We start from the raw sequence: 21,687 nt of genomic DNA, 5'->3' as shown, positions 1-21,687 counted from the left end.
TATCCGCAGTCTCGTTCTGTACTGGCACCAGCAAGATGATCATAGAATGAAGCCTTGAAACGAGAAACAAGGAACAATTAGCCCGCGCCGCTCCCTGGTCCAAACTAGACCACTCTTTTGTATCCCTCCATTCCCACTCCGGTCATATAGCTGTCTAGATAAGTCTTAAACGTTCCCAGTGTGTCCGCCTCCACCACCTTGCCCGGCAACACATTCCAGGCCCCCACGACCCTCTGTGTGAAATATGTCCTTCTGATATCTGTGTTAAACCTCCCCCCCTTCAAAGAACAAAGAACAAAGAACAGTACAGCACAGGAAACAGGCCTTCGGCCCTCCAAGCCTGTGCCGCTCCTTGGTCCAACTAGACCAATCGTTTGTATCCCTCCATTCCCAGGCTGCTCATGTGACTATCCAGGTAAGTCTTAAACGATGTCAGCGTGCCTGCCTCCACCACCCTACTTGGCAGCGCATTCCAGGCCCCCACCACCCTCTGTGTAAAAAACGTCCCTCTGATGTCTGAGTTATACTTCGCCCCTCTCAGCTTGAGCCCGTGACCCCTCGTGATCGTCACCTCCGACCTGGGAAAAAGCTTCCCACTGTTCACCCTATCTATACCCTTCATAATCTTGTATACCTCTATTAGATCTCCCCTCATTCTCCGTCTTTCCAAGGAGAACAACCCCAGTCTACCCAATCTCTCCTCATAGCTAAGACCCTCCATACCAGGCAACATCCTGGTAAACCTTCTCTGCACTCTCTCCAATGCCTCCACGTCCTTCTGGTAGTGCGGCGACCAGAACTGGACGCAGTACTCCAAATGCGGCCTAACCAGCGTTCTATACAGCTGCATCATCAGACTCCAGCTTTTATACTCTATACCCCGTCCTATAAAGGCAAGCATACCATATGCCTTCTTCACCACCTTCTCCACCTGTGTTGCCACCTTCAAGGATTTGTGGACTTGCACACCTAGGTCCCTCTGTGTTTCTATACTCCTGATGACTCTGCCATTTATTGCATAACTCCTCCCTACATTATTTCTTCCAAAATGCATCACTTCGCATTTATCCAGATTAAATTCCATCTGCCACCTCTCCGCCCAATTTTCCAGCCTATCTATATCCTGCTGTATTGCCCGACAATGCTCTTCGCTATCCGCAATTCCAGCCATCTTTGTGTCATCCGCAAACTTGCTGATTACACCAGTTACACCTTCTTCCAAATCATTTATATATATCACAAATAGCAGAGGTCCCAGTACAGAGCCCTGCGGAACACCACTGGTCACAGACCTCCAGCCGGAAAAAGACCCTTCGACCACTACCCTCTGTCTCCTATGGCCAAGCCAGTTCTCCACCCATCTAGCCACTTCTCCTTGTATCCCATGAGCCTTAACCTTCTTAACCAACCTGCCATGTGGGACTTTGTCAAATGCCTTACTGAAATCCATATAGACGACATCCACGGCCCTTCCTTCATCAACCGTTTTTGTCACTTCCTCAAAAAACTCCACCAAATTTGTAAGGCACGACCTCCCTCTTACAAAACCATGCTGTCTGTCACTAATGAGATTGTTCCGTTCTAAATGCACATACATCCTGTCTCTAAGAATCCTCTCCAACAACTTCCCTACCACGGACGTCAAGCTCACCGGCCTATAATTTCCTGGGTTATCCCTGCTACCCTTCTTAAACAACGGGACCACATTCGCTATCCTCCAATCCTCAGGGACCTCACCCGTGTCCAAAGAAGCGACAAAGATTTCCGTCAGAGGCCCAGCAATTTCCTCTCTCGTCTCCCTGAGCAGTCGAGGATAGATGCCATCAGGCCCTGGGGCTTTGTCAGTTTTAATGTTCCCTAAAAAACCTAACACTTCCTCTCTCGTAATGGAGATTTTCTCTAACGGGTCAACACCTCCCTCCGAGACACTCCCGGTTAACACGCCCCTCTCCTTCGTTAATACCGATGCAAAGTATTCATTTAGGATCTCCCCTATTCCCTTGGGTTCTAAGCATAATTCCCCTCCTTTGTCCCTGAGAGGTCCGATTTTCTCCCTGACAACTCTTTTGTTCCTAACGTATGAATAGAATGCCTTAGGATTCTCCTTAATCCTGCCTGCCAAGAACATCTCGTGCCCTCTTTTTGCCCTTCTAACTCCCCGTTTGAGATCTTTCCTACTCTCTCTGTATTCCTCCAGAGCTCCATCTGTTTTCAGTTGCCTGGACTTAACGTACGCCTCCCTTTTCATTTTAATCAGATCCTCAATTTCCCTGGTTATCCACGGCTCTCGAATCCTACCTTTCCTATCTTTCCTTTTTACAGGCACATGCCTATCCTGCAGCCTTATCAATAGTTCCTTAAATGACTCCCACATGCCAGACGCGGACTTACCCTCGAACATCCTCTCCCAATCAACATCCACCAATTCCTGCCTAATCCGGCTATAGTCAGCCTTCCCCCAATTTAGCACCCTGCCCATAGGACAGCACTCATCCTTGTCCATTACTATCCTAAAGTTAACAGAGTTGTGGTCACTATTTGCCACATGTTCCCCTACCGAAACTTTGACGACCTGACCGGGCTCATTTCCCAGAACTAGGTCCAGTATAGCCCCCTCTCTAGTCGGGCTATCTACATACTGTTCCAAAGAACCTTCCAGTGCGCATTTTACAAATTCCTCCCCGTCCGGTCCCCCAGCTCTAAGCACTTTCCAGTCTGTGCCAGGGAAATTAAAGTCCCCCACTACAACAACCCTATGTTTTCTGCACCTATCCAGAATCTCCTGACATATCCTTTCCTCCACTTCCCGTGGGCTGTTGGGTGGTCTGTAGTACACCCCCAGCATAGTGACTGCACCCTTCCTGTTTCTGAGTTCCACCCACAGCGACTCAGTACATGACCCCTCTAAGTTGTCTACCCTCTGCACCGCGGTAATATGCTCCTTAACTAATATCGCTACTCCCCCACCTTTTTTAGCCCCTCCTCTGTCTCGCCTAAAACACTGATACCCCGGAATATTCAGCTGCCAGTCCTGTCCTTCTTTTAACCAAGTTTCCGTCACCGCAACCACATCCAAATTCCGCACAAGCATTAAGGCCCTAAGTTCGTCTGTTTTACCCGTTACACTCCTCGCATTGAAGCAGATGCACTCCAGACCTCCAGGCCCAGTCAGGTCCTCCTCCTCCAGAGTGCTCCTCTTCTTAGCTAGCCTTGCCCTGGCCCCCAGCTCGACCCCAGCCTCAGTATTTACTGACCTCCTGTTTTGTTCCCCACCCCCCTGCCACACTAGTTTAAATCCTGCCGAAACACTCGAGCAAAACTCCCAGCCAGGATATTTGCTCCCTTCCAGTTAAGGTGTAACCCATCCTTTCTGTACAGTTGCCATCCTGACTTGAAGATTTCCCAGTTATCTATGAATTTAAAACCCTCCCTCTTGCACCAGTCCTTTAGCCACGCGTTCAACTGTAGAATCTCCCTGTTCCGAGCCTCACTTGCACTAGGCACCGGGAGCAGTCCAGAGATTGCTACACTGGAGGTCTTACTTTTTAGCCTAGCACCCAACTCCCTGAATTTCTCTCGTATGACCCCCCTGCTCTTCCTACCTACATCATTTCCCCCAATGTGTACAATCACATCCGTTTGACTACCTTCCTTTTTAAATATGCTTCCTACCCTCTCGGAGACATCCAGTACCCCGGCACCAGGGAGGCAGACTACCATCCTGGATTCTCGTTCAGTCCCACAGAAGCGCCTGTCCGTGTCTCTAACTATTGCGTCCCCCACAACTATCGCTCTCCTAAACCCCTTCTTTCCCTTCCGGACCCCTGAGCCTGTCCCCGTGGAGGCGATCTGGTCCTCGTGGCTTACCCCTGGAGGGTCATCCCCCTCCACAGAATCCAAAACAATATACCTATTGTGGAGGGGGACAACCACAGGGGATCCCTCCACAGACTGCTCACTCCCTTCCCTTCCCCCATCTGTTGCCCATCCCTTTCTCTTATGGGAGACTGCCACTGGGGTGCTTTCTGGCACATCACCCTTCTGACTATTACCCCTCCTAACCGTGACCCACGTGTCTTCCTTCCGAGACCCTGGTGTCACTACCTGACTATAACTTTTATCTATGACTCTCTCATTTTCCCTAACTAAACTGAGTTCATCGAGCCTCAGCTCCAGCTCCCTTACACGATCCTTCAGGAGATGCAGTTCCACACATCTGGCACAGATATGGACTTCCGGGAGGCAAGTTGTCTCCAGGAACTCCCACATCCCACACCGAATGCAGTATACTGGCCTCCCACTCATACCAGCCATGTCCTTTTTAGTTTTGGGGATAAAACAAAAAGGGGGTGTAACCGAAGAAAAACAAACAAACAACCTTCCTCGCCGAAGCCCTGTGAGCCAAAGCCCTTTTAGCTCTCACTCTGTCCCCTGCTCACTCCACTGCCCGCTAACGACGCTGCCCGCTCAAAGGTGCGGCCTACTTTTAAACCCTCCAAAATCTTCCCAGGCTGCTGCTGGGCCTATTTCCTGTTTAGAAAAAAAAACCTCCGATTTTTTTCACTAATTGAACTGAAAAATAATTAAATTAATTAATTACTCTACTGCAGCCCGAGCAGCACTCCCACAGTGAGACACCAACTGTCACACTCTACTGCAGCCCGAGCAGCACTCCCAATAATGTTCTATGTTCTAACCTATACATTGTGGGATACTTAGGGGCAATTTAGCTTGGCCAATCAAACCTAGAAGGCTGAGGGGGGATCTTATAGAGACCTATAAGATAATGAAGGGGCTGGATAGGATAGAGGTGGAGAGATTCTTTCCACTTAGAAAGGAAGCGAGAACGAGAGGGCACAGCCTCAAAATAAAGGGGGGTCAGTTTAGGACAGAGTTGAGGAGGAACTTCTTCTCTCAGAGGGTGGTGAATCTCTGGAATTCTCTTCCCACTGAAGTGGTGGAGGCTACCTCGTTGAATATGTTTAAATCACGGATAGGTGGATTCCTGATCGGTAAGGGAATTAGGGGTTATGGGGATCAGGCGGGTAAGTGGAACTGATCCACTTCAGATCAGCCATGATCTTATTGAATGGCGGGGCAGGCTCGAGGGGCTAGATGGCCTACTCCTGCTCCTATTTCTTATGTTCTTATGTTCTAACCTGCACATCTTTGGACTGTGGGAGGAAACCAGAGCACCCAGAGGAAACCCACGCAGACACGGGGAAAATGTGCAAACTTCACACAAACGGTCACCCAAGGCTGCAAATGAATCCGAGTCCCTGTCGCTGTGAAGCAGCAGTGCTAACCACTGTGCCACCATAACGCCTATAGATGACCATGGTACAGCTATTATTGATGATTGAAAAAAACCCATCTGGTTCACCAATGGAAGGAGATCTGCCATCCATACCTGGACTGACCTATATGTGATTCCAGGCTCACAGCAATGACTTTTAACTGCTCTCTGAAGTATACAGCTCAACGGCAATTAAGGATGGGCAACAAAAACTGGCTTTACTAGTGACACCCACATCCCATGAAAGAATAAAGATGAATAAATTTGGGTCTATTGACAATGCTTTGCTGACAAAAATTCCCATTGACTCCAGTTTTCTCCGGTCCCTTGATGCACTCAGTCAAATGCTGCCTTGATGTTAAGGGCAGTCACTCCCACGTCACTTCTGGAATTCAGCTCTTCTGTTTATTTTTAAACAAAGGTGTAATGAGGTCAGGAGCTGAGTTGTCCTGATGGAACCCATCTGAACGTAAGTGACAGGTTATTGTTGAGTAAGTGCTGCATGATAGCACTGTTGATGACACCTTTCATCACTATATTGATGATCGAGAGTAGACTGATGGGGTGGTAATTGGCTGGATTAGATTTGTTCTGATTTTTAATGTACAGAACGTACCCGGGCAATTTTCTACATTGTCAGGTAGACATCAGTATTGTAGCTGTACTGGGACAGCTTGGCGAGTGGACAGGAAGCAAAAGACATTGGGCAGGGTCCATGGCCACCCTGCTGCAAGTGAGAAAGGATAACTTGGCGGTCCAGCCAAAATTCCATTCACTTTCTCAGGCATGAACGAAGGCGGAGATCTTCGGTGGTCATAAATGAAAGCAAATGTTTGAAGGACAAATATCAGTGGAATGATTTGGTACCTGTTCCAAGTTTATCATACACAAATAAATTGGAATTCTTTTTGATCAGAATGTTATTTGATAGCTATGCGTCCAGGTGACAAATGTAAGAGTGATAATGGCGGGGATGTAGTGGCATAGTGGTATTGTCACTGAGCTAGTAATCCAGAGACCAAGAGTAATGGGTTCAAATCCCATCACTGCAGATGGTGAAATTTGAATTCAAAAAAATCTGGAATTAAAAGTCAAATGATGATCGTGAAACTGTTCATAGAATCATAGAAACCCTACAGTGCAGGAAGTGGCAATTTGGCCCATCGAGTCTGCACCGACTACGATCCCACCCAGACCCTACCCCATATCCACCCACTAATCCCTCTAACCTACGCATCTCAGGACACTAAGGGGCAATTTTAGCATGGCTAATCAACCTAACCCGCACAGCTTTGGACTGTGGGAGGAAACCGGAGCACCCGGAGGAAACCCACGCAGACACGAGGAGAATGTGCAAACTCCACACAGACAGTGACCCAAGCCGGGAATCGAACCCGGGACCCTGGAGCTGTGAAGCAGCAGTGCTAACCACTGTGCTACCGTGCCGCCCGTTGTCAATTTTGTAAAAACCCTTCTGGTTCACTAATGTTCTTTAGGGAAGAACATCTGCCACCCTTACCTGGTCTGGCCCACATTTGATTCCAGATCAACAGAAATGTGGTTGACTCTTAAATACCCTCTGTAATGGACTAGCATGCCACTCAGCTCAAGGGTAATTAGGGATGGGCAATGAATGTTCACCCAGCAAGCAACGCCCACAACCTCTGAACAAATAAAATAAAATTGGAGAGGTGTAGAAATGGATGGGCTGAAAGGTAAAGCAGAGTGATTGAGACATGCAAAGCAGAATGCCACCTCCCCCCCGCCCCACCCCCCCCCCCCCCCCCCCCCCACCCCTCTCCCACTGCCGCCCTACAGTGAATTAGTTGTTCTCAGAGTTGATGGTAAGTTTTTTACAATGGGCTTCAGAAACTCAGGTTTAGCAGAGGAATGTCAGCCAGGATTTACCCCTCCAATCATTGTTCAATGATGGCTGCTGGAAGTGCATGTGTGATGACATTGCAGAGTGTTAGCCTTGTTCACACAGCTGTTACACCTCAAAACTGAAGAATGGCAACTTGGACAAGAAATCTTTAGACAGCTGTACCCTAGCAAGGAGTTAACACGTTCAGCAAAGAGGAAGTGAGAAAGTTAAGGAGGATTGACAAAAAAAAGGATTTATGCCAATTAAGCAGATGGTCTAAAGAAGGGCAGATGGATTTCAGCTTTAGCTCAGTGGTAACAGTCTCAGTTAGGTTTACTAACTCTGTTGACATATTCCTGAAGATTTGATCATTTGACATTTGATCACATGAAATTCAATCATGTGACAGCTCATGTGATGCTTAATCACATCCCAAACGATCATGTCAAGTTTGTGAAAGTTATTGCATTTACATTAATTGTGTTTCTCACTATCACTAAGCCCCAAATAAAATAATTGACTTTGTTTTATAGTGAGATGAAGAACATAATTTATAAACAAAGAAAAAACACAAAAGAATATAAATATTTAAAGATAAGTAACACTGAAATCAAGAACTACTTCCATGATGTTTCTATGGTATCAATCATAATGAAACACCATGCAAATGGCACTGATTCAACAATAATACGAATGCTATAAATGAATTTCTAATTAAAATCTTCATCTAATGTTATAACTTTTTATAATACACGCCAAGTTGGATATATAAAACTAAAACTATTTCAATTCACTGACCCCACACCACAGGGTTCAAGCACGCTTTCAGGGAGATAAGTCTCAATCAAAACAAAGTCTACAAAATGAAGGAGATAGTCATCGACTTCAGGAAGCATTGATGCCCCTGTCTACATCAATGGGGATGAAGTGGAAATGGCCAAGCACTTCAGGTTTCTAGGAGTCTGGATCACCAACAATCTGTCCTGGTCCCCCAACGCTGATGCTATAGTTAAGAAAGCCCACCAATGCCTCGACTTTCTCAGAAGACTAAAGAAATTTGGCATGTCTGCTATGACTCTCATCAATAAAAGAAAATTACTGAGGTTGCTGGAATCTGAAACCAGTATCCTGAATCTCATCAACTTTTACAATTGCACCACAGAAAGTATTATTTCTGGTTGTATCATATCTCAGTACGGCTCCTGCTCTAATCAAGACCACAAGAAACTACAAAGGGTCGTGGACAAAGCCCAGTCCATCACGCAAAACAGCCTCCCATCCACTGACTCTGTCTACACTTCCCGCTGCCTTGGAAAAGCAGCTAGCATAATCAAGGACCCCACACATCCTGAACATACTCTCTTCCACCTTCTTCCATCGGGAAAAAGATACAAAAGTCTGATCAGACCCCATTTGGAGTATTGTGAGCAGTTTTGGGCCCCATATCTAAGGAAGGATGTGCTGGCCCGAGGAGGTTCACAAGAATGATTCCTGGAATGAAGAACTTGCCGTATGAGGAACGGTTGAGGTCTGGGTCTGTACTCATTGGAGCCTAGAAGGATGAGGGGGGATCTTATTGAAACTTATAGGATATGCGAGGCCTGGATAGAGTAGATGTGGAAAAGATGTTTCCACTAGTACAAAGAACAAAGAACAATACAGCACAGGAACAGGCCCTTCGGCCCTTCAAGCCCACGCCGCTCCCTGGTCCAAACTAGATCATTCTTTTGTATCCCTCCATTCCCACTCCATTCATGTGGCTATCTAGATAAGTCTTAAACGTTCCCAGTGTGTCCGCCTCCACCACCTTGCCCGGCAGCGCATTCCAGGCCCCCACCACCCTCTGTGTAAAATATGTCCTTCTGATATCCGTGTTAAACCTCCCCCCCCCCCTCACCTTGAACCTATGACCCCTCGTGAACGTCACCACCGACCTGGGAAAAAGCTTCCCACCGTTCACCCTATGCCTTTCATAATTTTATACACCTCTATTAGGTCACCCCTCATCCTCCGTCTTTCCAGTGAGAACAACCCCAGTTTACCCAATCTCTCCTCATAACTAAGCCCTTTCATACCACGCAACATCCTGGTAAACCTCCTCTGCACTCTCTCTAAAGCTTCCACGTCCTTCTGGTAGTGTGGCGACCAGAACTGGGCGCAGTATTCCAAATGCAGCCGAACCAACGTTCTATACAACTGCAACATCAGACCCCAACGTTTATACTCTATGCCCCGTCCTATAAAGGCAAGCATGCCATATGCCTTCTTCACTACCTTCTCCACCTGTGACGTCACCTTCAAGGATCTGTGGACTTGCACACCCAGGTCCCTCTGCGTATCTACACCCTTTATGGTTCTGCCATTTATCGTATAGCTCCCCCCTACGTTAGTTCTACCAAAATGCATCACTTCATATTTATCTGGATTGAACTCCATCTGCCATTTCTTTGTCCAAATTTCCAGCCTATCTATATCCTTCTGTAGCTTCTGACAATGTTCCTCACTATCTGCAAGTCCAGCCATTTTCGTGTCGTCCGCAAACTTACTGATCACCCCAGTTCCACCTTCTTCCAGATCATTTATATGAATCACAAACAGCAGAGGTCCCAATACAGAGCCCTGCGGAACACCACTAGTCACAGGCATCCAGCCGGAAAAAGACCCTTCCGCTACCACCCTCTGTCTTCTGTGACCAAGCCAGTTCTCCACCCATCTAGCCACCTCCCCCTTTATCCCATGAGATCCAACCTTTTGCACCAACCTACCATGAGGGACTTTGTCAAATGCTTTACTAAAGTCCATATAGACGAAATCCATGGCCCTTCCCTCGTCAACCATTCTAGTCATTTCTTCAAAAAACTCCACCAGGTTAGTGAGGCATGACCTCCCTCTCACAAAACCATGCTGACTATCGTTAATGAGTTTATTCCCTTCTAAATGCGCATACATCCTATCTCTAAGAATCCTCTCCAACAACTTCCCGACCACGGACGTCAAGCTCACTGGCCTATAATTTCCCGGGTTATCCTTCCTACCCTTCTTAAATAACGGGACCACATTAGCTATTCTCCAATCCTCTAGTAGGAAAAACTAGAACCAGAGGGCACAACCTCAGGCTAAAGGGACGTTCCTTTAAAACAAAGATGAGGAGGAAATTCTTCAGCCAGAGAGTGGTGAATCTGTGGAACTTTCTGTCGTAGAAGGCTGTGGAGGCCAGGTCATTGAGTGTCTTTAAGACAGAGATAGATAGGTTCTTGATTAATAAGGGGATCAGGAGAATGCGGATGAGAAAAATATCAGCCATGATTGAATGGCGGAGCAGAGTGGCCTAATTCTGCTCCTATGTCTTATGGTTTTATGGTCTTATGTCATGTACCAACTGACTCAAGAACAGCTTCTTTCCTGCTGCCATCAGACTTTTGAATGGACCTACCTCATATTAAGTTGATCATTCTCTACACCATAGCTATAACTGTAACATTAGATTCTGCACCCTCTCCTTTCCTTGTCTATATACGGTGTGCTTTGTCTGTATAGCGCACAAGAAACAATATTTTTCACTGTATACTAATACATGTGACAATAATAAATCAAATCAAATCAATCCTCAGAGAGAAACACTGCCTCTCTCAAGGAACAAAACACATTGTGGAACAATCCACATCCTAGGCTGACATGGATTCTCCCTGGTACTGTGGTATTAACACCCTGGCCTGGTGCCAATGGCCCCAAAGGTAGGGTGTCAAGGAGGTACATCCAGTGACCATTTGCCCATAGAACCATAGAACCATAGAAAATTACAGCTCAGAAGCAGGTCTTTTGGCCCTTCTTGTCTGTGCCGAACCATTTTATGCCTAGTCCCACTGACCTGCACTTGGACCATATCCCTCCACACCCCTCTCATCCATGAACCCGTCCAAGTTTTTCTTAAATGTTAAAAGTGACCCCGCATTTACCACTTTATCTGGCAGCTCATTCCACACTCCCACCACTCTCTGCGTGAAGAAGCCCCCCCTAATATTCCCTTTAAACTTTTCTCCTTTCACCCTTAACCCATGCCCTCTTGTTTTTTTCTCCCCTAGCCTCAGCGGAAAAAGCCTGCTTGCATTCACTCTATCTATACCCATCAAAATCTTATACACCTCTATCAAATCTCCCCTCAATCTTCTACGCTCCAGGGAATAAAGTCCCAACCTATTCAATCTCTCTCTGTAACTCAGCTTCTCAAGTCCCGGCAACATCCTTGTGAACCTTCTCTGCACTCTTTCAATCTTATTTACATCCTTCCTGTAACTAGGTGACCAAAACTGTACACAATACTCCAAATTCGGCCTCACCAATGCCTTATATAACCTTACCATAACACTCCAACTTTTATACTCGATACTCCGATTTATAAAGGCCAATGTACCAAAGGCACTCTTTACGACCCTATCCACCTGTGACGTCACTTTTAGGGAATTCTGTACCTGTATTCCCAGATCCCTCTGTTCAACTGCACTCTTCAGAGTCCTACCATTTACCCTGTACGTTCTACTTTGATTTGTCCTTCCCTCTGTTGCTGCTAGATTGCAAAGGAATTATCTCTCAAGGGTCCTCAAGAGTCCTGGGGTTGGGTGGGCTCTCGCTGGGGGCAAGGATTTGACCTCATCACTCTCCCCCGCGATGGACACAAAATTCCGGGTGTTGCCTTACCAAGGCCCTATATAATTGCATCAAGACATCCCTGCTCCTGTACTCAAATCCTCTCGCGAAGAAGACCAACATACCAGTTGCCTTTTTTACTGCCTGCTGCACCTACATGCTTACCTTCAGTGACTGGTGTACGAGGACACGCAGGTCTTTTTGCAAATTCCCTTCTCCTTATTTATGATCATCCAGATAGTAATCTGCCTTCTCATTTTTGGTACCAAAGTGAATAACTTCACATTTATTCAAATTATACTACATCTGCCATTCATTAACATATATAGTGAATAGCTGGAGTTCCAGCACTGATCCCTGTGGTACCCCACTAGTCACTGCCTTCCATTTGGAAAGGGACCCATTTATTCCTACTCTTTGTGCCTACTCTCTGGATGGGCAATAAATCACAGCAGTGTGGACGGAGAAAGAATGGCTGCAACAATGATTTGACAACGATAATGGCAATCGTGGCTTTAAAATGGCTATTCTGGCTGAGAGTGAAGCATGTTGGGAATTTTGGTCAACTTATAGTTTAAAACCAGATGCAGGTCGTAAAGAGGCTCTGGTCTGGGAGCTCTGATCTGAAGCTTCCTGTGTTGGTCTGATCAGGGAAGTTGTTTACATTAACTGAGATAGTGTGGCTCTGATTTTTATGGCTGCTTTGTATGGGACATGTAAATGAGCATCATGGCGTCGTTTAAAAGTAGTTTCACTGGATGTTCGAGCCATGTGATTGGTTTCTGGTGACACAATTGGCTAGATGACAGAGAATCTTCCGGAAGCAAGTGGAGAATTGTGGATAAAAGACATGAGAGTTCTTTGTTTGGTAATGATAACTCGAAGAGATCAACCATCGCAACAAGACCTTGTACCCTGAAGGATACTTCAGAGAAGAAGGTAGATTCTACATCGAGGATATTTCTTGGCCAAGTTTTTCCTGAACTCGGTAATATCTATTTTCAGTTAAATAGTTGAAGTTGATGTTCAGTTAAAGTGCAGTTTAAGAGTTAAAGTTCAGTTGAGAGTTGATGTTCAGTTAAAGTTCAGTAAAGAGTTAATGAGTTGCAACTGTTTATGTTTGAGTTGGTACTGGAAGTGTTAAATAAATAATTAATTAAATTACTGTCCTTGTTTCTCTCATTAAACTGTAATACTCGGAAGGTGTTTAAACTAAAGCTGTATAACAGCAGCATGGAGGGTTATTAGAATCTATTTAAACATTGCGGTGAATGAAGTTGTTGATCACAGGGCTGCTTGAAATCACCATGCCCGGGCATCCCAGCAGATAGTGGCGAGGTCAACCCTGGCTCCCACCCAACCGCCAGCACCCTTGGTGGACTCTCCCTGTGCAGTCCAGAAATGGCAGAGGGGAAAATGACCACTGGACCTAACTCCTTGACGACCCTCAGGACCAAAGTGCCGGGCCATAGTGCCAGCATGCCTGGGAGCAGTGCCCTGTCGGCACTGTCAAAGTGCTAGGCCTGATGGGGGGCTGAGTAGGGAGGGGGGCTGAATGGGATCTGAGTAGTTGGGGGGGGGGGGGGTTGGATCACCCTCATGTCTGTGTGGTGTGGGGAGGTGAACTGATATTTGTGGAAAGGGGGAGGATGCCCCTTTCTGGTGAGAGGTTGCTGGTGCTCCCCTAGTCAATGGGGTGGAGGGGTCACCATTTCATTCTTTGGTGGAGGGAGACCTGTTTCCGAGTGCGGAGATTGGGGTGCCCTTTAAGAATGACGCTCCGATCTCTGAACAGTGAGGCTAGCCAGCGAGCTGCACGGAATGCAGGAAATTGCACCCGTCAGGTGGGTGAATCCATCTGATAGACACTGCCAGTGCTAGCAAGAAACCCCCTAGTTTTGAAATGCTCCGATTCTTTATTTATACGCTACCGCTAGTCATAGACTCATAGAATTTTACAGCACAAAAAAGAAGCCCTTTGGCCCATCATGTCTCTGCCAACCATCCAGCATTTGTCTGTTCTAATCCCATTTTCCAGCACTTGGTCAGTAGCCATGTGTGCTATGGCATTTCAAGTGCTCATCTGCATGCTTCTTAAATGTTGTTAGGGTTCCCACTTCTACCATCCTTTCAGGCACTGAGTTCTAGATCCCCAACATGAAAAGATTTTTCCTCAAATTCCATCTAAATCTCCTGCCCCTGACCTTAAATCTATGCCTCCTTGTTATTGACCCCTCTACTAAGGGGAAAGGTTCCTTCCTGTTGATCCTATCTATGTCCCTCATGATTTTATACACCTTAGTCAGGTTCCCCTCAGCCTTCTCTGCTTGAAGTAAAACAACCTCAAGCCTCACCAATCTCTCTTCATAGCTGAAACACTCCAGCCCAGGCAACATCCTGGTGAATCTCCTCTGCACCCTTTCTAGCGCAATCACATCCTTCCTATGGTGTGGTGACCAAAACTGCACACACTACTCGAGCTGTGGCCTAATGAGCACTTTATACAATTCCATCACAACCTTGTTGCTCTTATATTCTGTGCCTTGGTTAATCAAGGTAAGTATCCAATAATCCTTCGTAACCACCTTATTAACTGTCCTGCTGCCTTCAGGGGTCTATGGACATGTACCCAAGGTCGCTCTGGTCCTCTGTACTTCCTAGCGCCTTAATCCAAAAACAGATTCCACATACATACAAGCAACACATAACTAACTCTAGAGCCGGGATTCCACCCCCCCACCCCCCCGCCCTTCTCCAAATCTTGCCCCAGCTGTTCGCCACCTCTTTTTACTTCTCCACTCTCTTTAATTTGCCACATTGTTGATCCAACATCCAGCATTGGATGAGCAGGAATTTCCTCCAATTAAATATCATAATATTGGGAAGGCCAAAGCCATATCATCTTTAGGCCCTACTATCCAGGTAATTTGCAACCTTCTTTTCTTATTTGACCCTGAGCTGAGCTTCCACCTCCATATCCTGTGCATCACCAAGATCTCTTTAATATCATCCATTTCTGCACCTGCCATACCTCATTGGCCATCAGGAATTCCTTTTCATGCTTAGGTTACCTCCAGAGTCAATCATTCCTATGGTTTTTCACTCTGTATAATCTTTAGCTTATACAAATTCTGATGTCCACCTCCTAACTCGCATCAAATCCCATACGATCATCACCTCTATTTTGGCTGACTTACATTGTGAGGCACACAAATTCTCATCCTTGATTTCAAATCTCTTCATGTCCTCATTATTCACTACTTGTGCAACCTCTTCCCCAGTGGTGCACATTGAGATCTGTGCTCCTTCAATTCTGGTCTCTTGTGCATCCCCATTTTTCATAATCCCATTGGTGTCCATGTCTTCAGCTGTCCTAAATTCTGGAATTTTCTCCTTCGGTCTTCTCCACTTATCTTTGCCACTCTACCTCTTCCTGCTCTGTCAAAACTTTCCTTAGCATGGTTCAGTTCACATCACTCTTGTCTCTGAGTCACAAGGCTCTGGGTTAAAGTCCCATTCCAAAATCAATGCTGATACCCAGTGCAGCACCAAGGGAGCACCGTGCTTTCAGAAGGTGCTGTCTTTTGGATGAGATGTTATATCGAGGCCTTATCTGCTGGAAGAGTGGATGTAAAAGATCTAATTTCTCTATTTCAAGGAAGAGCAGGGGGTTATCCTCAGTGTCCTTGTCAGTGTTAATCAATATAAAAAACAGATTACTTAGTCATTATTACATTGCTCTTTGCAGGAGTTTGTTGTGTCCAAATCGGCTGCCACACTTCCTACATTACAACAATGATTACACTTAAAAATTATTCCTTTGTCTGCAAAGTGCTATAAAATAGCCAGTGGTTCTGAAAAGCACTATATCAATGCAAGTCGGTTTTTATTTTTTAAAACCTGCCTCTATAGCCAAACATTTGGTCATCTATCATAATATTCTCTGTGGGTCAGTGTGAAATTTTATTTAATAATCGCTGCTGTGAACCACATTTTAAAAATACTAGTGGTTGTTGTTGGTGGCAACAATATAAATTTTATCCAGAGCTTGATGTGATGAATTAACATATTGGGAACTTAGACACATTTATCTGTTCTGTGCTTCTAAGAGCATTAATATAACATTGGAGTACAAAGGACTGTTGGAAGTTACCTAAATTCTCCTCTCAGTTTACCATATTATCCAAACTTGCTTTTGTGGCAAACCTGTTAGGCAAATCTGTGCTTCGCTTGTTCATATGCACACAACAAAATTAAATTAAACATATTTACTTGCTTCATTGTCATTTTAGTGCTCTATACTTGCCTCTCCCCAAATAAAAAAATAGAATGGTGCCCTCAATATGCTAGTGTTCATGAAAACCAAATCTACCTCTCATCTTCAGTTAGAACATTGTAGACTGAAGCCTGCTGTTCAGTGATGTCTTGTTCTAGGTCTAGCAACCTGTTCCGGAACCCATGTAGAGATTTCTTCATGGTCTCAATTTCTTCCATGGCATGCTAGGAATTTAAAATGAGAAACAGTCTGATGAGCTGTGACATTGTCACACAATGTAATGTAGTTATAGCTTACACTTACGGAATGGTGAATTTTGCATTGTAACTGGATGGACCAGTAGAACTGTAAATAAATCCAAAGCTTATCTCTATCACTTATACCTACCAGAATTCTTAGAAATTTCTCAAGTTTCTATTTTGCTTTTTGCCTTTTAACTGTACTCCAGGTTTCAAACTTGTGACTCACTGGCACCAAGTTCAAATTCGTGAAGGTCAAATGTACTCTGCAATGGCATGCAACTACCCATTTCCAGCAACCTTTATTCCAAGGAATACAGGGTATTCCACATTTCAGCAATGTTGGTATAGTTTCATGTGTTGGGAATGTAAATCTGGAATTTTGAGATAGAGATTAACATGTCTGATTTGTGGCCAGTTTTAATTTCCATTCATAAAACACTGAGAGTTGTGTCTCACTGATCTCTGCAGCCAAATTCTCAAATGCTTTGTGCCAACAGCAACCTGATTCAATTGATCCCAGCAGCATTTAGATTCAGAAGAAACAGTAGTGAATTGTAGAAACTTTGACTGACTGTGAATATTGGATGGGATTCTCTGATCTTGACTGTGCTCGTCCTGCTGCAAGTGAGAGTGGAGAATTTGGTGTTCCAGCCTCTTAAAAAAAACCTGATAATGCTAACCGATGTAATGGAGCTGAAAAATATTCTAAAGGCTACCTCTTCAAGGGCAAACGAATATAGTAAATAATGTCCTTTATTATATTTGATTTCAGAAATGTAAGGAGAGCTTGTTGCTTTATTATTTAAATGGAGAAAAATTACATCATGCTACTGTGCAGAGGGACCTGGGTGTCCTTGTGCACGAATCGCAAAAACTCAGTCTGCAGGTGCAGCAGGTGATCAAGAAGGCGAATGGAATGTTGGCCTTTATCGCGAGGGGGATAGAATATAAAGGCAGGGAGGTCTTGCTGCAACTATACAAGGCACTGGTGAGGCCACAACTGGAGTACTGTGTGCAGTTTTGGTCCCCTTATTTGCAAAAGGATATATTGGCCTTGGAGGGAGTGCAGAGAAGGTTCACCAGGTTGATACCGGAGATGAGCGGTGTAGCTTATGAGGAGAGATTGAACAGATTGGGTCTGTACTCGTTGGAGTTTAGAAGGCTGAGGGGTGATATTATAGAGACATATAAGATAATGAAGGGGCTGGATAGGGTAGAGGTAGAGAGATTATTTCCGCTTAGAAGGGAAACCAGAACTAGAGGGCACAGCCTCAAAATAAGTGGGGGCCGGTTCAGAACAGAGTTGAGGGGGAACTTCTTCTCTCAGAGGGTAGTGAATCTCTGGAATTCTCTGCCCATTGAAGTTGTGGAGGCTTCCTCGTTGAATATGTTTAAATCACGGGTAGATAGATTTCTGATCGATAAGGGAATTAAGGGATATGGGGAGCAGGCGGGTAAGTGGAACTGATTCGCCTCAGATCAACCATGAGCTTGTTGAATGGCGGGGCAGGCCCGAGGGGCCAGATGGCCTACTCCTGCTCCTATTTCTTATGTTCTTATGTTCTCTGTGAAAACTAATGTCAGGGGACAAATTATAAAAGTCAAATGGTGCAGATGCAGGAAATCTGAAAGAAAAGCAGGAAATGGTGAAAATATTCTGCAAGTTACTCAGCTTCTGTGGAGAGACTGTTAACATTTCAGGTGGAAAATAAAGACTCTAGCTTGAATTTTCGTGGAGAAGGAAGGACTCTGCATCTCAGCCAAATTGGCACGAGAGTCCCCAATCTGATAGGTTGTTAATAGGTTAATCATATACCACGTATATCATGACAGGGAGTGATACCTCAGCCCATGATTTGGTCTCTTGTACAGCCGCATGGAAGAAAGAGGCCAAAGCAGCAAGATTTTTCCAATAAAGATCCTGTTTCATTTACCTCTGCAGACTGAAGTATTTTGTATTAGCCCAACAAAACAAGAATATTGTAAGATGGCAGTGCATAAAAAATAGTTTCAGACTAGATCTGTGCTGGGAGAAGCTGTGAAAGTTGTGAATTTGAATCAGCCATTCGGTCAAGACAGAAACGTCTTTGCAGAAAAACTCTGGACCCTGCGTTTAGATCTCCACATCAGAGTGGACGTGTTTGAGGAGTCATGTGGAATATCTTCATTAAAGTGACAGCTGTACTTTGCCTCGGATAATATTATTGGGTTTTTACAGTTAAAAATCTATAAGGGAAGTTGTGCCAAGAAAGTGGTTTACTTGTGTATTCTGCCCAAGTGGCTTTTTTGGGGGGATTGTTCCTTAAAATTGTTTTAAAGTAACTTTAATCTTATGTGCTTAAGGTTTTTTTCCTGTTAATTAATCTTTCCATTTTTAAATTCCTAAGGTGTTACTGGAGTTCTGTGCTTTTGGGATCAGTAGCTTTTCCTCCTTGTTTTCAAAATACAAAGAAAAGGTGAAGGCAGGTTCCCCTCTGGTATCAGGCTTATTCAGCAAATAATATCTGCTGTGGCCATTATACATATCCAACAGTAAGGATGTTGATGCATTCATAAATAACCAGTATAAACTCGCCAGAGGACTATGAGTATAGCAACTTGAAAAATTAACTGATCAGAGATAGAGGGCAGAATTTTCCCCCCAAAATTCTAAAAGTCATAACAGTGTGAAAATGGGAGACCTCTATGCCAGTCTTTTGGGTGAACTCAGTGCTTTAAGATTCCAGTATTCTGTCAATTTTATTGACAACTGGGAGCTTTGTGCCAGTGGAAGGGGGGAGGGGGTAGAGCCTAAATCAGTGAAGCGAGCTTTAGAATATTCGGGCGCCATTGCGCAGGGTGCCCTGATCTGATAGCGAACAGGAAGACCCCCCCTCCTGCTCTGCCCCCCCCCCCTCCAAACACGGACATAGGACCCTCCCCCATCATCGACAGCATTGTCAACCTCTCACACACCAAAACAGGTCGCCTGCATTGGGCCATCAGGACCCTCCCGATCAATCTCCTGGTGGATCCCAGAAATGCCCCCTCCCCGACCCCCCCCCCCCCCCCCCCCCCCCCCCACGAACCCCCAGTAGAGCTCTCGCCGTGCAGAGCTCCCTCCATGCAGAGCTCCCCCCTTGACAACCGCCCCCCCCCCCCCCCGGTTGCAGAGCTCTACCTTTGATGACCACCCCTTGCAGAGCTCATTCCTTGCAGAGCTCCCCCCTTGTAGAGATTGTCCTCCTTGATGACACCCCCCACCGCAGCGTCCCTCCTTGCAGAGCTCTCCCTTTGCAGAAATCCCCACTTTGATGACTGCCTCCTTTCAGAGCGCCCCCCTGATGACCACCCCCCTACAGAGGTCCCCCCCTTTGCAGACCCCCCCTCTTGCAAGGATCCCCCCTAGATGACTACCTCCTTGCAGAGATCCCCCCCTAGATGACTACCTCCTTGCAGAGATCCCCCCTTGATGACGCACCCCCCTTGTAGAGCTCCCTCTGCTGCATAAGCTCCCTGTTATTGTGCATAGCACCTCCACCCACTCAGGCCCAACCCCTTTGGCACTGTCCCTGGCACAGCCAGAGTTTCAGGTGGGCATTGCCAGGGTAGCACTGCCTGATTTGCAATGCCCAGCCATGCTCTCGACCACCAAGGGCTTCAACGGCCTCTAATCCCCGCTACTGCAGAGCAGTAGACATCTCACCGGCGAGGGGCGAAGCATCCGGGAGGTGCAAGCTTCCGGCTTTCTCCCACAGTCCAAAGATGTACGGGTTAGGTTGATTGGCCATGCTAAATTGTCCCTTAATGTCAGGGGGACTAGCTAAGGTAAATGCATAGGGTTACGGGGATAGGGCCTGGGTGGGATTGTGGTTGGTGCAGACTGGATAGGCCGCATGGCCTCCTTCTGGACTGTAGTGATTCTATGATTCTGTGATCTTTGGACTGTGGGAGGAAACCGGAGCACCCGGAGGAAACCCACGCAGACACGGGGAGAATGTGCAAACACCACACAGACAGTGACCCGAGGCCAGAATTGAACCTGGGACCCTGGCGCTGTGAGGCAGCAATGCTAACCACTGTGCCATCATACCATCCCAGAAGGATTGTATATGATTCAGAACTTCAGTTGCTCACATTCAAGCAGGAAGGCCAACTTGCATTTGATTGCAGAGTAGAGGAACTGGAAAACTGAGAAGATCAACCCAAATACTTCAGAGCTGAATTTTCATTTTTCACAGGATGCAGAAAACTGAAAACAACATTAAATGTAACTCTACATCCAGAAATGAAGCCAGTGCACCAGCATATACCCAGAAACCGCCCTCTTCCATCTTGCAAAAAGTAAAGAAATCGATTCCTTGCTGATTTTGATTTGATTTATTATTGTCACATGTATTAGTATACAGTGAAAAGTATTGTTTCTTGCACGCTATACAGACAAAGCATACCACACATGGAGAAGGAAAGAAAGAGTACAGAATGTAGTGTTATAGTCATAGCTAGGCTGTAGAGAAAGATCAACTTAATGCGAGGTAGATCCATTCAAAAGTCTGATAGCAGCGGGGAAGAAGCTATTCTTGAAACGGTTGGTGCCTGACCTCAGACTTTTGTATCTTTTTCCTGATGGAAGAAAGTGGAAGAGTGTATGTCCAGGGTGCACGGGGTTCTCAATTATGCTGGCTGCTTTTCCGATGCAGACAGAGTCAAAGAACAAAAGAACAAAGAACAAGGAAACTGGCCCTTCGGCCCTCCAAGCCTGTGCCGTTCCTTGGTCCAACTAGACCAATCGTTTGTATCCCTCCATTTCCAGGCTGCTCATGTGACTATCCAGGTAAGTCTTGAACGATGTCAGCGTGCCTGCCTCCACCACCCTACTTGGCAGCGCATTCCAGGCCCCCACCACCCTCTGTGTAAAAAACATCCCTCTAATATCTGAGCTATACTTCGCCCCTCTCACCTTGAGCCTGTGACCCCTCGTGATCGTCACTTCTGATCTGGGAAAAAGCTTCCCATCGTTCACCCTATCTATCCCCATCATAATCTTGTACACCTCTATTAGATCTCCCCTCATTCTCCGTCTTTCCAGGGAGAACAACCCCAGTTTACCCAATTTCTCCTCATAGCTAAGACCCTCCATACCAGGCAACATCCTGGTAAACCTTCTCTGCACTCTCTCTACCGCCTCCACGTCCTTCTGGTAGTGCGGCGACCAGAACTGGATGCAGTACTCAAAATGTGGCCTAACCAGCATTCTATACAGCTGCATCATCAGGCTCCAGCTTTTATACTCTATACCCCGTCCTATAAAGGCAAGCATACCATATGCCTTCTTCACCACCTTCTCCACCTGTGTTGCCACCTTCAAGGATTTGTGGACTTGCAC

At 45.9% G+C, this 21,687-nt stretch overlaps 1 protein-coding gene across 2 annotated transcripts in view; it reads right to left on the bottom strand.

Moving 5' to 3' along the window:
- itprid1 (ITPR interacting domain containing 1) overlaps window positions 1-21,687 on the bottom strand; it is a 282,117-nt gene that overhangs the window by 30,729 nt on the left and 229,701 nt on the right. For both annotated transcript variants that reach the window (XM_078216648.1, XM_078216649.1), the window contains one exon: window positions 16,177-16,304. In XM_078216648.1, the coding sequence (XP_078072774.1) occupies window positions 16,177-16,304 (128 nt within the window). The remainder of the gene's footprint in view (window positions 1-16,176; window positions 16,305-21,687) is intronic.

This window comes from Mustelus asterias, chromosome 7 (genome assembly GCF_964213995.1).
Source record: "Mustelus asterias chromosome 7, sMusAst1.hap1.1, whole genome shotgun sequence".
Classification (NCBI taxonomy): Eukaryota; Metazoa; Chordata; class Chondrichthyes; order Carcharhiniformes; family Triakidae; genus Mustelus; species Mustelus asterias.
The sequence above is the reverse complement of the archived record's forward strand: the minus strand, read 5'-3'. Positions and strand labels throughout refer to the sequence as shown.